At 43.6% G+C, this 17,433-nt stretch overlaps 1 protein-coding gene across 2 annotated transcripts in view; it reads left to right on the forward strand.

The window, feature by feature from the left end:
- PRKCB (protein kinase C, beta) overlaps positions 1–17,229 on the forward strand; it is a 346,927-nt gene extending 329,698 nt beyond the window's left edge. Inside the window, exon 17 of one of the 2 annotated variants that reach the window (XM_008575361.1) lies at positions 16,579–17,229. In XM_008575361.1, coding sequence (XP_008573583.1) covers positions 16,579–16,731 — 153 coding nt within the window. In that variant the 3' untranslated portion in view covers positions 16,732–17,229. Of the gene's footprint in view, positions 1–10,253; positions 11,589–16,578 lie in introns of those variants that run through there. The other variant, XM_008575360.1, reaches the window with a different exon arrangement.
- Positions 17,230–17,433: the final 204 nt, after the last annotated feature.

Genomic DNA, 17,433 nt, shown 5'->3' on the forward strand with positions numbered 1-17,433 from the left:
ACTCGATGACAGTTCATTCTTTCCTCAGTTCTGGTGCCATCTGGCTTCTGCCCCCACTATTCTATTGACATTTCTCTCACTGAGTCATCAATGACCTGAAAATTGCCTCCTCTCCTAGGCTGGTCGTATCTTTTTTGACCTCACCGTATTATTTGATACTTTCATCTTCCCTCCTTTAAAAAAAAATCTGAAAAAATTCAAAAGCCACGCAGTGAAATCAAGTCTTCCCTCACCCTTGGTCCGTGGCGAGGCTCCTTGGTTCTCCTTTGCAGAGCCACCTGCTGCAACCAGGTTCTCCTGTGACCTTCTAGAGAGGATGTGTCCAAGCCCAGAAAGACACCACCTCACATACAGGATGTCAGCGTGTCTCATACGGTTTCTGTATCTTGCTTTGCTCCCTTCTGTTTGGAGATTGTTTCTTACCTGCACATCTGATGCTACTCCTTTCTTTTAATAGCTTCCTGGTTTCCTGTATGGGAAAGTATAATTTGTACCATAAGTTCAGAGTTCTTCCCTTCTTTTGAAGTCCCTCTTGTCCTTCATTTTTATGATCCTGCACTGATCTCCTGCATACCGCCACAGCCACTCCCAGTAGAAACTCCAACTCCATGAAGACTTCCAATGACAGTAGAATTTGGAAGACTGAGATCTGCCTGTGACCCAGAAAAGGAAAGAAAAAAGCTAACTGCTTGTGTATTCATAAACAGTTTCTTACAAACAACCACAAAATGCCCCCCCCCCCAAATGGGGTATGAAAAACAGTAACTCTGAGGTGGTTTGTGAATCTGCTTGAAATGTATCCCTTTTGCCCCTGGGCACACAGCCTTTCCTCTCTTTCTTTAACTGGTGGCCCCAGGGCCTGGCTTTGGCTTGGTGGGAAGGTTTTTGTTTTGGATTTTAAGTGGCAGGGCCTCATTATGCTTATACCTGGAATGGCAGTATTCTGGGGTAGGTTGGGGGGTGACCTACAGGACCCCTCTCCAGCCAGAGCACGGCCACACCCAGCAGAATCAATCAGTGGCAGCTGCCAGCCACCACATCAAGTACTTGATGTACATTTTATCAAGTCATCCTTACCTCACCCTGCAAGATAGGTACGTGTGACAATTGCAGGACACTTGAGCTTAGGGAATTCAGCTAACTTGCTTAAAGGTTGTATAGCTGGGACTCCAGATTAGTACCTAGGTTGACTTAGCTTTTTAAGTTCATGCCACATGGTGGGATACATATTATAAGGCAATAAGATGCAGTGGAAAGCTCATGGCTTTAGAATTGAACAGACCAGGCTCTGGATCTTGGCTGTTCTACTTTACCCTGTATGACCCAGAACAAAAGGTTAACTTTTCAAATATCTGTTAGGTGAAGATAATCCTTTCCTGCCTCTCTCACGGACTTGTGGGAATCAAAGCTGTAAAAACATAGGCAAATAGAAGGGATAATTACTATCTGAGGGCGAATTTATTTGAAGCCAGAAATGTGGGTTTAGAATGAATGGAGAAGAATGGAAGAGATCAGAAAAAATGATATTTTATTGACATGTGAAGATGTTTAGAGTGTATTTCACCTAGTTTGTTTTAAAAGCAGGCAAAAGAATAAAGTAAGGATTCCACATTTGTTCAAAGAATAAAGAGCATCTACCCACCTATTCACTTAGCCATCTGGGACACCGACCAAAATGTTAACGTAATAAAGAGATTGAAGTGGTGGAATTACAAAGGGTTTTGTGTATTTTTCGGGGTGCTTTTTAATAGCTTGTTTTTTCTGCAGTAAATGTAGAAGACTGATAGAAGAGTCTGGATCTGTTGTCAGATCTCAGGGTCAAATTCTTAAACTCTCTAAACCCATTTCCTCATTGTACAGCATGGACTTCGCAGAGCTGTTTGGGGATTAAGGGAGATAATGCTTGTAAAGCACTTAGCACGGTGTCTGACTCATAGCAAGCGCCTAACACGCACGATGACTTGTCCACCTGATAATATTGAGTGCCTGAAAGGCAGTGGTGAGCAAAACAGATATGACTTTGTTCTCATGTGGCTTACAGTCTAGATGGGAATATAGACAATACACAGATAAGCAAAGAAATGAACATGTAATTACAGATTGAGATACGTCAGAGATTTTAATTCTCTGAAAGAAATGAGCAGGATGCCTGATAGAGAGTAACAGGAGGGAAGAATGAGGGATGTACTTTGTGTGGAGGTGATCTGGAACAGCTTCTTAGAGGAGGTGGCATTTAAACCTAGATTCGGAGGAAAACAAAACATTACGTGTTATTTTTAAATGAAATTTTTTTTTTACTCTGGAACAGCTTCTTAGAGGAGGTGGCATTTAAACCTAGATTCGGAGGAAAACAAAACATTATGTGTTATTTTTAAATGAAATTTTTTTTTTTACTTTTTTTTATTGATTATGCATATTCATGGGGTACAAAGTTGGCCATCACAAAAAAAAAAACAAAACACACTTGCTATCAAGTGCAAAAGACCCCTGTCTTGCCAACTTCCTTCTAAATAAACATAAGAGATAAAATATTCCTGATTGTAGGGAACCTTCATTATTAGCAGAAAAAGGAGACACTAATCTTTCTTTTCTCTGCCAAATGCCAGACCATGCTGAATCTTGTCTGACTCTGCTCCATGAAAGACTTTCTTTTTTTGAGGAGGGTTGGGGGTGACTGGCTGGTGCAGGGATCTGAACCCACGACCTTGGTNTGTGTTATTTTTAAATGAAATTTTTTTTTTTACTTTTTTTTATTGATTATGCATATTCATGGGGTACAAAGTTGGCCATCACAAAAAAAAACAAAACACACTTGCTATCAAGTGCAAAAGACCCCTGTCTTGCCAACTTCCTTCTAAATAAACATAAGAGATAAAATATTCCTGATTGTAGGGAACCTTCATTATTAGCAGAAAAAGGAGACATTAATCTTTCTTTTTTCTGCCAAATGCCAGACCATGCTGAATCTTGTCTGACTCTGCTCCATGAAAGACTTTTTTTTTTTGAGGAGGGTTGGGGGTGACTGGCTGGTGCAGGGATCTGAACCCACGACCTTGGTGTTATAAGGCTGTTCTCTAACCAACTGAGCCAACCAGCCGGCCTGGAGAACAACTTGTAAAAACGATGAAATGTGTGTGCAGCTCCATGCTCAGCTGGCTGATTCTCACTGGGTGGGTCCCTTCCGTGTTCTGCTGTGGGGAACTGGGAGGCCTAGAGAAGACTCTGAATTTCATTGAATGTGCACATCAAAAAAAAAAAAAAAAAGACTCCTTTGTCTTTTTGCCTAGGATAGGGAGCTTGGATGTGTTTTCATTGTGACTTTCTAGTCCTTTATCCTGGAGCTGCCCTGGTGTCTTATGGAGGCTGCGCAGCAGTGCCCTTGGTCCATTAGCCTCAAGTTAAGCAGTGAGGGGCCTTCATCCTCTTCTGCGACATCTCACCCTGTCTCCACCCTCTTTTCACCTCCATTTCTTCCCTAGGTTCTTTCCTTCCTCCAAGCAGTCTTCCTGGTATGCCCTTTTTAGGTTCCTTTCTTCTATGCTCAATGCAGCACCTGCCACATGGTACCATGCAGTGGCTTGTGTGCACATCTGTCTCCTCTGCTAGACCATGAGCTCCATGAGGACAAGGACAGGCACCCTTTTATGTATCACTGCATTTCCAGTGTCCAGCATGCTGCCAGGACCCAACATTAGCCTTTTTCACCAACTCTGAGCACCAAAATCTACTCTAGGGCAGCCACGTGGGAGCCCTTGTCTTAGAGTTTTTCACTAAGGTGAAGCACATTACACAGAATCAGGCTGGTCTTAACAGTTTGGCTAAATATTCCCATTCTCTTTATTTCTATTCTCCCTTTATTTTATGGTAATGGCATTCTGATTTACAATAGTTTTTCTTATTACAAAATAATAAAAATAATACCTAATTACTATTAAAATTTTCAAAAATACAACTAAGTATAATGGAGATAATTAAAGCAATCTGTAACCCTCCTAATCCCTAAAAGTATATATACTATGCATATAGAGATCACATACACATTTGTGTATGTAATTTATAGAATGGGAACATATTGTTTGTAATTACACACTGTTTGTAATTATATATAACTCCATCATTTAATATTCTTCTACATCTTTTAATTTTTAAAAGTGTTTGCATGGTAATACTGTACTTCAAATAGATGGATCATTATTTATTTAACTGTTTTCCCTATTGGTTGATAGTTGATTCCAAATTTTTTTTGTTCTCTTATGATTCTTTGATGAACATTCTGTATCTTGAAGGGATAAACCCAGGAATATAGAGAAGTGGTCAAAAAAAGCCTCCTGGAGGAAGTGACATCTTCCTTCTGTAGAAAACGGAAGCATAGGAGAGCTGGGAGAGCTGGAGGGAGAGGGGAGTGTTCCTGGTGGAGGGGACAGTCTGTGCAAAGGCTCGGAGGAGAGAGAGCACGCAGATGTTCTGGGAACTGGAAATATTTTGTTACAGCTGGAGGGCGAGTTGGGGCTGGGGGAGGTGGGCAGTGAGGAAGCTCTGGACCAGGTGACCAGGGCCAAGTCCTAAACAGCCCTGTACGCTCTAGTGAGGAGTGGGGGCTTTGGACAATGGGGAGCAGTTGCAGATCAGAGCAGGAGATTGACATACCCTGGTTGTCATCTCTGAAAGATCCCCGTGGCTTCCATGGCCCAGCCAATTCCACATTGGCTTTTTTTAACATAATGAAACAGAAATTAGAAAGAAGAAAAAAAGAGAGAGTGAGCTCACATGTAACAGCTCCCAGATAAGCTTTTCAAACTGTCTAGGTTCTTAAATTCAGGAGCGCGTTTCAACAAGTCAAGATTCTTACTCCTTTCTTCAACCCTGGAAGAGGTGCCTGTGGTTGAAACAACCTGGTTGGTTTCTGGCCCCCATCCCTGTTCCAGGAATCCCATGGACGTACCCTGATGACACGGGGGCTGGATTTTCTTTAGTAACTGAGTGAGGCTGAAGTATCCAGCCAAGACAGCCAGAGAGGCAGGTGTGGTCCACGCTGTGTTTGTAATTAGATCCCAGCCACCGAGCTGCCCATTCTCCAAGGACACAGCAGGCAGGGAGCTGATCTGGGCTGTGCCTCCCAAGGGCTGACGTCTCCATTTAGGGAGGGCTCCTGAAGCTAATGGATAGTGACAGCTCCATTTGAAAAACACAGAAACACTTAACAGGGAGGCTGTGATCTGCCAGCCCGTAAGCTGCTTATTAGCAGGGAACTCACGTATTGTGCCCCCTGCTTCACCCTGTTCTTGCATCTCCTCTGTCCTATCTCACTTAAAGATTTCATTGTTCTCTGAGGCCGTGGGGGGTGGCGGGTGGGGGACAAGGCTTCGGAGCTGCCAGGAACCTTTTCACTGTCTCCTGTCACAGCCTCTGGGGAGTCCCAGACAAAGCAACGGCCTCCTGGTGTGGATGAGAAATTGATGGGTTTTAAAGAAAAATGGCCCCTGAAGACTCTCTGAGTCTCAGCTAATATGCTTCTGATGCTGGCTTAGGTCCCGACACCCAGGCCAAAGAAAACCACCTACAGGTCTGCCTTATAATGTGCCGTGCTGTCTCACAACAGCAGTCCCTGCTGTCAGAACCTCTTCGTTTTCTCTCAATTTTATCCCCTCTGCTCCACCCCCTTTCCCACAGCCCTGTGCAATGTTTCTCTCCTCTAGATGATGCCACAGTCTCCTGCCAGTTGCCCCTGCCCCAGTTGGGCTCCCTGCTGCTCTTCAATCCCCCATGGCAGCCAAGGGGACGCCGACACTCCTGACATCTCCACTGGAATCTCAAACTTATTAATAAAACCAAGTGTTCGATTTCACCCCACAAATATGCTCTACCCTGAGTGGCCCTCACTCACCAAGTAACTTAGGCCAAAAGTCTTGGGGTCACCAACACCTCTTCTCTTCCTCTTGTATCCCACTTCTGATCTGTCAGCAAACCTTGTCAACTCTAAATTCAAGATGTATCCCAAATGCTCAGTGTCTTTCCATCTCCCCTGCCTTCACCTTCCTCCAGGCCCCCATCTCTTACCTGGATTACTGCAGCAGCTCCGAACGGGGCCTCACTCTTTCCGTCACTGCCATTCAGTCTGTTTTGTACACCGCACCTCCAATCCCATTTAAACACAAGTCATCACATCACTCAGAGCTCAGAACTCTCCAGCAGCTTCTCATCAAGCTAAGATGAAAATCCACTGTCCTTGCAGGGCCTTCATGGATCATGCTCTGGCTCCTCGTCCCCTCTGTACCTCCCTCCCTTGGTCACTCTGCTATGGCCACACTGGCCTCATTGCTGTTTGGTGACTGTGCCAAGAGAGCTCCCGCCTCAGGGCCTTTGCCCTTCCAGTTCCCTCTGCCTGGAATGTGTCCTCCAGACATCCAAATGGCCCCTCCCTTATGCCACTGAGGTCTTCCTCAAAGGGCATCTCCTCAGAGCCGACCACCTTGTTGGAAACGGCATCACTCTCACTCTGTCCCCGACCTGGCTTTATTTTTCTTCTTAACATCACTTATCCTCGTCTGGCATTCAAGTATATATTTACATTTACAGTTATGCTCTTATGTGTCTGTTGCTTTTCTTGCTCTGTAGAATGTAAGTTCCATGAGGCGGGGATTTTGTATTATTTACTAGCACAGAGCCCAGCACACAGTAGGTGCTCAATAAATATTTGTGGAATGAAAAAATGAATAAACAAATCAATGATTCTGGACAATAAGCCTAACCGCACTGCGCTGACCCTGAGGATCATCCTATAAGTGGGTGTTTTCCTCCGCCAGACTGCAGAACAGACCCCACATCTTGATAATGGGGCTGAGGGTCGCCTTACATTTTCTGAGACCTGAAGCCGAGATATCAAAACAGCTGAAGCAATTTAGCTTGGAATAACAAATGTTTCTTTAAGTCTGACTTGAGTCTTTAAAATATTCAAGGCTATTTTCTCAGTATTTAAAATTTAGGCACCATGAAAATACCCTATCACAGGAGGCATACGTTGCCTGTAGGGATTTGTAGTGGAAAACAGGAACCAAATAAAACTTAACAGCTATGATGTGTCGAGCATCTACCCGGTGCCAAGGACAGTGTCAGTTGCATGCATATCTCATTCTATCCTCATCGTGACCCCATATGATGAAAATTAGAATCATCCCCATTTTACAAAAGAGAAAACTGAGACTTTAGGGAACTTGCCCAGAGCTGCATAGTTAGGGGATTCAAATCCACATCTGCAGGCGACAGACTCCTGGGCTCCTTTCTATCCAAATAGGAAGCAAGCAGGAGGCTGAGACTCTTCGAGAGCCAAGTTCCTTGCGTACACATCAAATACCACTGCTTCTCTCAACTATAAGGCTTTCAAGAGGAGCTTGTATGCTTTGACGTCCTCAGCCTCTCTCCACTCTTCCAGCACCTGAAGTCCAGCGACAGCTCTCCTGTTCTTATCGGTATCCTCCCAATTGCTGAGTGCAATGGCCCATTTTTGGCAGCTCTCCTATTTGACCTCTTGGAGATACTTCAGTTATAACAATGCCCTTCTCCTCTGATTCCTCTTGATCCTTAGCTTGTCTGATGCTGCTCTCTCCTGGTTCTCCTCCTACCTCTCTCCAGGACAGTTTTAGGATCAATTTTATCATTGGCAAATGGGAATAAAATATCTACCTCACAGAGCTGTTGAATGAATTAAAAGGGTAACGTGTGCAAAAACGGTTAGCAAATGTCTGTTGCATAGAAAGTGTCCAGTGGGTTTTATCACTATTATTATCTTTTTCCACCGTCCGTATTCTTTTCTCTTTTTTTTTCTAATTTTTATTGAATCATAATTGATTATACATATTTTGGGGGTTCAAAGTTGAGATATGTTGATCAAATCAATATTACTAGCATATATATTGTTACAAATTGTACTTATTCTTTATGCCTCTTGTCCAGTCTCTCCTCATCCCCCTTTCTCTCCCCCATCCCAACTCTGGTAACCCTAGATTTCTTCTCTCCTTCTGTAAGAGTAANGGCCCATTTTTGGCAGCTCTCCTATTTGACCTCTTGGAGATACTTCAGTTATAACAATGCCCTTCTCCTCTGATTCCTCTTGATCCTTAGCTTGTCTGATGCTGCTCTCTCCTGGTTCTCCTCCTACCTCTCTCCAGGACAGTTTTAGGATCAATTTTATCATTGGCAAATGGGAATAAAATATCTACCTCACAGAGCTGTTGAATGAATTAAAAGGGTAACGTGTGCAAAAACGGTTAGCAAATGTCTGTTGCATAGAAAGTGTCCAGTGGGTTTTATCACTATTATTATCTTTTTCCACCGTCCGTATTCTTTTCTCTTTTTTTTTCTAATTTTTATTGAATCATAATTGATTATACATATTTTGGGGGTTCAAAGTTGAGATATGTTGATCAAATCAATATTACTAGCATATATATTGTTACAAATTGTACTTATTCTTTATGCCTCTTGTCCAGTCTCTCCTCATCCCCTGTTGATCAAATCAATATTACTAGCATATATATTGTTACAAATTGCACTTATTCTTTATGCCTCTTGTCCAGTCTCTCCTCATCCCGCTTTCTCTCCCCCATCCCAACTCTGGTAACCCTAGATTTCTTCTCTCCTTCTGTAAGAGTAATGGTTACTCTGTTGATTTGCTGCCTAGATGATCTGTCCCATGCTGAGTTCCACCCTCCATATTCTGTCCTTTAATTTTTTTTTTCAAGACTTCTGAGCTTCAGAACCTGTACTTCTAACTCCCTCTGGTCCTCACCTATAATTTCACTGGACTCTCAAAAGGAAAATAGCCATCTTTCTGAATTCTCCCACTTTCTCTGTCTCAGTGGTTGATATCACCACATTCTCTGTCATTCAAACCAGAGGCCTCATCATCCCTGTCCTTGATTGTCCTCTCACCTCTGCCTCACTCCATTATTCGAGAGGTCACCAGCCTGTCAACTGTACTTGTAGAAATGGAGCTGGGAGCTTGGGCTCTGATGTCAGATGGACTGGGCTTGCCTTGCAGCTCTGCTGTTCATTAGCTGTGTGATCTTGAACAAATTACATCATCTCCCTGGCCTCAGTTCCCTCATCTACAAAATGGGGATAATAATAGTAACTACTTCATAGGGTCATTGGGAGGGTTAAATAAAGTAATACAATTAAAGAGATTTCCAGGAGACCTGGTATCTGGCAAAGGCATAATAAATGTTATAATTATTATTATTACTACTACTACAATTATTAAGTTGTAGTTACCTCCTGTAGACGCTGTGTTTAAAATACTAGAGCTTTTGTGCAAATGAATTTTGTTGGCAAAGAACAAAGAACAAGGGACCCCAGATTTTGTGACTTGTCTGTTCTCATTAGGTGGGAATTAGCATGTGCATGTGTGTGTTCACTTATGTCTGAGTGCACACACGTACACACATGTACACATACACATGTGTTATAACTCTGCCTCAGACCAGGGCCTTTTTCTATAGAATGACCAGCAGGATGGGTAAAAATGGTATGGTTTTCTCTCTAGACTCCCTGGTTTGTATTTCCCACATCCTCCTTCCTATGTGGAGAGAAGAAAGCTGAGTTTACCTCCTGACACCTTGTCATTAAGGGTCAGTGACTAATTCAGATAACCAGGGCCTCGTGGTTGTATAGGCATTGCAGACACCAAACCCAGGTCTTGTGGTTGGGATCTTCTTCCATTGGCCGGAGTTTATAAACTATTGTGTTGAGCTGGAAAACTTCTATTGTTCCTGATTGACAGCCAGAGGACAGTACTTTGAGTGATCTGCTGCTATAAAATTGGGATCTCCCAGGTGATGTATAAATGGGTTGTTACTTTGCATCTTGCACCACATGAAACATCTCAGGTACCTTAATCCCATCTTTTCCAGCAGTTGAGCTTGGCTGATTCCTTGGGGTGGGGTGGGTGGACATGCCACATGCCACTAGCCCCCCCATCTCATGCGTTCGCCATACATCTCCTGACTGCCCAGGACAACAAGGGCAGCTCGTGAGCTGCAGCAGCTGAAAGTCAGGAGCCCAAGGTCATGTACCAGAGGCCACGAGAATTTTGCATTTTATGTTGCTCTCATTTCTAACCATTGGAACAAGCTGTGTCCAAAAGGGAAGGGATTGGAGAAACCACACCCAGTTTTGTTTGCTTCTGTTTGGCTTTGGCTTCTGCTTGGGTTTTTGTTTTCCCACCCACCATCAGTTCTTTTCTTCCCCTCTCATAGTGCGGACGAAATGCTGAAAACTTCGACCGGTTTTTCACCCGCCATCCACCCGTCCTAACACCTCCTGACCAGGAAGTCATCAGGAATATTGACCAATCAGAATTCGAAGGATTTTCCTTTGTTAACTCTGAATTTTTAAAACCTGAAGTCAAGAGCTAAGTAGATGTGTAGATCTCCGTCCTTCATTTCTGTCATTCAAGCTCAACGGTTATTGTGGTGACATTTCTTTTTCATTGCCAACTTGCATCCCTGTTTTATTTTCTGATATGACTAGAGTGACCATGTTTCAGAACCCAAATGTCCTCAGGTAGTTTGGAGCATCTCTATGAGATGGGATTATGCAGATGGCTTATAGAAAATGCTGCTGCATAATTAACACGTTATCAAAGTCCTCTTACAATTCATTTTCCACAGCATGTCAGCTAAGTAGATCCAGTGGGAAGAGAAAACGCCTGCTTTCTTTTCCTCTTTTTCTGCACTGCTGTTTCACCCGCACCATCCAGTCTAGACTCTTCCTACCGTGTGGGTGGATAATCGGATGCTAGCAGTATTCCTCTACTTCCGGGCCTGGAGCTTGGCTTGTATCCAAGGATATGGTTGCTTTGACCTAGAGGGAATCCTTCCATTCTGCCTTTTCTGGAGGGACCAGAGCTTTGAAAAGAACATGCTAAAAATAACATGTTCCAGTTTTTTTAGCTCAAAGTTAAGAAGATTATCTACGTCCTAAAATTCCAAGAGCGTGCTTTTAGACAACTTCAGTCAAAAAGCACTTAAAGGGGTCAAAAGGCAACCAGCTTGGGTACTACCTCGATGCCGTCATTTCTGATGCTGTATGTCCCTGATCACCCCCATCCCCTAAACTACTTGAAAAGGGCATTTGGCACCACTCCCTGAAAGAACATGGTCACTCTAGCAAGGTCCCAAAGGTCTTACATTACATTTCAAACTTTATTTGCTTTGGGGTTTTATTTCTGTTATTGTTCAAACGCGAAAAAGAAAAAAAAAGGTTATCAATTTGTTACACATGCTTTAAAATATGTGTCCAAATGTTATTAACCACAATGACCTGCTTTGATTTCACCAAGAAGACGGCTATAGAGCCTGGCAGACTCGTGCCAGTGGGGATGGGTTGGTCTAGGTTTGTTGCTGGCTTTGAAAACCTAACTAAGTGCTCTGAGAGAGACACCATTTCTTGAAACAGACAGTTGTATTCTTCACTTTAATGTTGTTTTGCAAGATGTTTGTGGAAATGTCCATTTGTGTCTGGATATCTGTTATGTGCCATTTTTCTTCTAGCATCGAGATACAATAAAAAAAAAAAAGAAAGAAAGAAAAGAAGAGAAGAAATGCTATTTCAAGGAAAACTGCTCTTTTTGAAAAATGTGGACCCAAACTACGAATTGGGTCCCGAGGAAGGAAATTGGGCAAGAGGAACTAAGTCCAGAGCTTAACCTTGGCCCAGTGTTCAGCCAGTCAGAGGCAGGGGTTGTGGACCATTCAGGGATGCTGGTGGCCTGTAATGGGGTGAAATGCCCTGCCCAGAGGCTCCAATGATGTCAGAGCCTAAAGCCCACATTCCCACCAGAGTCAAGTGTACAGGCCAGCCAGGAGCATGGCTGGGGCTCTTGCTTTTCTTGTCAAAATTGCCACTCCTCCCAGCTTGGACTTGCAAGCAGCTTTGTGAGCTCTCAGAAGCCCGAGGAAACTCCTTGAGTGGGAGAAATTTCATTTCTGTCTGAGCAGAGGAGGACAGTGGGTCCCCATCCATGCCTACTGTGTCCTGCTGTTCTCAGGCGGCCCTAAAGAGAATTCTTATCACAGTTCAAGTGATTTCCAGAGGCTCCAGAGCTGCCGAAAGACCATCAAGGGAACTCTAAAAACTTGACAAATAACCTTGAAGCAAGACTTCTTATCTTTAGGAAAAATTTGGATTTCTGATTAGGCAAAGTCCCCTGCAGTTAACTCCTTTCTGTTCCCTCCTTTCCCCTTTGCTTTAGCCTTGGGGACCGTCCCCGATGTGGCCATTGTGGTAGCAATCTGGACCTGAGGTGAAGCAAGCTTGAAGCCCTAGCTGATAAGCTTAGGGGGTTAGAAAGGAAGAAAATTGAAGCAAAACCCCTCAGTTTGCTGTTGGGGAAACTGGTATCTGGAGAGAGGAACTTGCCTGAGGTCAGTCAGCTGAGAGACAAACCCAGCTTGCGAGCCATGCGCAACCACAGGCAAGTTATTCGAGGGTTTCATTTGGCTTCACTAGGCCTTTGCGTGGACACACTCTTCAGGAAGATAGAAACCATGGAGAAACACTGGACCATTCACAAATGATCTAACTTCAGAGAACAATGTAGGATGGATGGATGGATGGATGGATGGATAGATGATAGATAGATAGATAGATAGATAGATAGATAGATAGATAGATAGATAGATAGATAGATAGATAGATAGATAGATAGATAGATAGATAGATAGATAGATAGATAGATAGATAGATAGATAGATAGATAGATAGATAGATAGATAGATAGATAGATAGATAGATAGATAGATAGATAGATAGATAGATAGATAGATAGATAGATAGATAGATAGATAGATAGATAGATAGATAGATAGATAGATAGATAGATAGATAGATAGATAGATAGATAGATAGATAGATAGATAGATAGATAGATAGAATATAGTGTATTTATATATACTGTACTCTACATTTTCCAGATTCTTGCCATTATTTTTCAAATATTTAATAGTTTGCAGAAATAGGTACTCAAGCCAAAGTCTCTGTTCCCCTAGCACACGTGGCTAAGGGTTGGTCAGAGAAGCCTTCTGTGAAAGTAAACAGTCATTAATCAGAATTTCCACCGTCCTCTTGTCTATCAACATTTTCAGTACAGAGGAGACAGAGAAACAGAACTTTCATCATAAAATCTCTGGGGAGTACTTTGCAAATTTATCCAGGAAGAAAGATTTTTAAATTTATTTTTGTGATCATCCATTTATTCCACTCTCCATTCATTCAGCCAGCATTTATTGAGCACCAACTGTGTTCCAGGCTGTATGCTGAGTGCCAGGAGCATAGTGAGGGACAATAAATATTCAGTCTACACCCTCCCACCCCCAGCATACCATCTGGTGGGAGGACAGTCAAAGATAACTAGTCTCTGGGTTAGTCAGGGAAAGCTTCTTACAAAAAACAACACAAAAAAAATCATTGAAAATCTTTGGGTGTCCTCTTTCTCTCTTTAGACCACAGTCTGAGACTGAAGGAGAAGATACAACAGCACCTCTTGACCCTGCTTTCTGCAACAATCACACAGTGCGATGGGTGGGGAGAGGGAAGGGATGGTAGCTGGGATGAGTTTCCTTCTAAAATGCTACAGGCACGGTCTCCATGCTTAAACAGACCACAGAATCACCAAGATTTGAGCAGACACAGACACCCATACTGCCTCTTTATACGGAGAGAGAGAACTGGTTTTACAGCATGGCTCCGTCTTTCGGGGTGTGTCACTGGGATACCTGCAGATGTTACCCTTTCTGGTCCTCAGGGAGACACCAGTTCCCCTCCAGCACACTGTTCCCACCCCCCCACCCCCATCTGGTTCTGCTAGCCCAGCTGAGATAGTCTGAGATTTTCCCAAAAAATTAAATTAGGGGAGAATAAAAAAGAAACTAAATGAGAAAATCCAAAGAAACCTAAACACATTCCATGTTAGCCATGGCTAATTGTCTACCGAGATCCAAGAATCCTCCTTTTAATTTTTTAGACTTCTCACTGACCTGCTCCTCTTCTGAGAAAATATAGGGCCATGGTCACAATGACCCTCTTGGGCTAGTGGAATTAATAATTCTCTTTGGATGTGTGCTACTATTCTCATGTAGCTTCAGATGCTATCAACTCAAAAGGAATTGTCCCAACAGGGAGGCCCATTCTCTCCCAACTTCTAGGATAAATTTCAGGAGTCTATTCTTCGGGGATCTCCCCACAGGACATAGTTTACAAATGCAGGTCCTATTTGGACCCTGTGTCTGCAGCATGAGCTGTCACCAGCACAAATTGGAAGGATTTCCCACATTGCGGCTAGTGGGAAGGGATTTCTGCTGGACGCCCACAGGCAGGCCAGGCCAGATGGGGCGACAGTACCAAGGGAGACCTGCAGGAGGCAGCTGCCTGTCCTCCAGCCCCAGATACACCTGCCTTCTTGCCCACACCTAGCCCTGTAGCTCTCAGACTTCAAGGGGTCTAATGCAGTTTAGTTCATACAGGGGCTCAAAAGGGACAGTGGCCCATCTGGGAGACCCTTAGGATCAGTGGGAGTAAGTTCCATTGTTTTGCTTCAGAATGAGATCCCTGGCTTGGGGGCGACTACAAGTTGAAAAAAGGGAAGAAGGTCACCCTTAGTGAAGTCTTCTTCATTGATTCATTCATTCAACAAATAATTATGAATAACCTACTATGTGCCAGGTGCTATTAGCACTGGAGAGATAACAGTGAAGCAGCAGACAGGGACCCTTTCCTCCTGCACAGAAGCAACAAACAAGGCAATTTCTGAAATCAAGTGCAGTGAAGACAATTGAAAGGATGCTAAAGGACCCTTTTTTGAGGGAATCAGGAGAGTGATGAGGGATGCACAGACAGTATTAAAGGAAGAGGAGGCATTTGAGCTTTTCTCTGAACTTGGGGAGTAACACACGGGCGTCTGGGGGACGGAACCTCCCACAGCACAGCACAGGCTAACAGCAGCCAGGACAAAACAAAGCAGAGTGGGTGGGACGTGGCAGGAGACGCTGCCAGCCATCCGATCTAGATGCAAACAGCTCCATCGGCATCTTTGGCCTGCTCCACTCTGGCCACACGTACCCAGGAGCACTCCTCGTGCCAGCTTGTCCCCCAGCCCCACATAGACTCTGCAAGAGTGACTAGGGAACTCCCCAGAGACATTTTACCTACTTCAGGGGAGCAGCTGAAAGGAAGCAATGCTTGAGAAAAAGATGTTTTGCAAAGGGGAATGAGCCCAACAGTGAGAAATCCTTATCAGCCAGTGCCCATGAAGGGGCTAAACCAGTGCCATGATGGGGCATTTGTGGCAACTGGCCAGACTCTCACGAGTCTAACCCCACAGACCCCACTGTCTTCATAACCTGACAGAGCTCTGGCCTCGGCCAGGCAGCCTGCCTGGTGCCAGTGAAACCCAGGCGTTATCCTTGGCTGTCTTGTGATAGAACAGCCACCAGGCTGTCCTGCCACTCAGGGACTGAGGTGAGGCATGCTTAGCCATGGTGCAGTCAAGTCAAAATCACCAACCCCTTGTGCAGTCTTGGGCAAGTCACTTTACCTGCCTATGCCTCAGTTTCCTCATATGTTATACAATGGGCAGTGAGGTCTCTAGCTCTACCTGCCCACCAGGTGGGTTTTTGTGAGGATGGGAAGAGATGACAGTCTGACAAGGACCCTAGAGAAGTCAGAGCATCATACAGAAGATCTGTTCACTAGCCCACACTCTGATGTTTCCTGGTAAAACTCACCCCAAACGACAGTCAGTAAACTGAGGTTAATGACCCCACTCCCACCACTAAAAAAAAGAAGAAAGAAATGCTAGACTAACTAGCAGAATAGAGTTGTTTTGTTTTGTTTCTGAGGCTGCCCTTACCGATCTTACTTTAAGCCTTGAGCTTTGTTTCTTACGGTTGGTTGACTAGATTATGCTGTAAACATCTTTGGAGAGCACCTCTGGCCAGTGAAGACCCAAGTTCTAGTCTGTGGGTGGGTTTTGAGCATCAGTTCAAAGCCTGGATTTCACCGGTGAGTTTGGGTGAACAGTGGTCAGCTCCTTTCATTAAGCAGAGCCCTGATTTCCCCACAAGGCCATTCTGCCTTCTTGGGAGCACAGTGACCATGCTACAGCTCCCCTTTCCAGAGAAAGAGGACTCCTAGCCACAGCGATTGCTACTGAATGGTTTTCTCTGGGACACTCTACCTAAAGCCTAATTCTATGACATTATGCATGGTAAGAAGTCATTTCCAATTTGATTCATCTCCAAGCCCAAGAAAACACCCCTCCCCACCCCCATACCAGTTATAGCAGTCCTTAAAGAAATTCAATGACTTTCTTTCTTAGAAAAAATTTCCAAGTTTTCTATCCTGAAGTCAACATACTATGGGAAATGAAAACTAGTGCATGAGACACTGTCATTAAGAATGGTCAGCACAGGGCTCTTTCTGACTCTGCCCATGAGACGTCGTCAGCCTCCCTGTCACTGGCATGTCTTGGTCCTGTTTCCTCCTTCTTATGCTCTGTTCATGTGTTTGCTTTCCATTTGGCAGAGAGACAAGCGAGACACCTCCAACTTCGACAAAGAGTTCACCAGACAGCCTGTGGAACTGACTCCCACTGATAAACTATTCATCATGAACTTGGACCAAAATGAATTTGCTGGCTTCTCTTATACGAACCCAGAGTTTGTCATTAATGTGTAGGTGAATGCAAACGCCTTTGTTGAGCCTGGGGTGTAGGACTTCAGGCCACGTTATGTACCAATTCCAGTCTTCCAGGATTCATGGTGCGTATGCTGGTATTCACCGTGTCGAGAGCTCGTCTGAGAGGGCTTTTCTTTGTATGTGTAGCTTGCTAGTTTGTTTTCTACATTTTAAAATGTTTAGTTTAGAGTAAGCACATTATCCAATTATAGAGGTACAATTTTCCAGACTTCCAGAAACTCATCAGATGAACAGATGATGTCAAAACTACTGTGTCTGACACCAAAATGCTTCAGTATTTGTAATTTTTAAAGTCAGAAGCTGATGTTCCTGGTAAAAGTTTTTACAGTTATTCTACAATATCTTCTTTGAATGCTAAGCATGACTGGTATTTTTAAAAGTTGTGAGTAAGCTTTGCAGTTACTGTGAATTATTGTCCCTTGGAGGAAATTTTTTGTTTAAAAGTTGATATGATTAAACTGAATTAATATATGCAAACTCTCCTGTTTACACGTCTGTTTTTAAATATACGCTGGTACAGAGGTTACAGACTAGAGACTCATAGGCTGACCTGGCCAGTAGATAAGCTTCAGAATTTTGTTCAATGGACAGCATGGTCAATGTTAAAACATGGGATTTTTATATAAATTTTTGGACTTTCCGATTCCCTGAAAAAACATCAGAAGATTAGCATATGTTTCC

The sequence above is a fragment of the Galeopterus variegatus genome, unplaced genomic scaffold (genome assembly GCF_000696425.1).
Source record: "Galeopterus variegatus unplaced genomic scaffold, G_variegatus-3.0.2 Scaffold1173, whole genome shotgun sequence".
NCBI classification, from domain to species: Eukaryota; Metazoa; Chordata; class Mammalia; order Dermoptera; family Cynocephalidae; genus Galeopterus; species Galeopterus variegatus.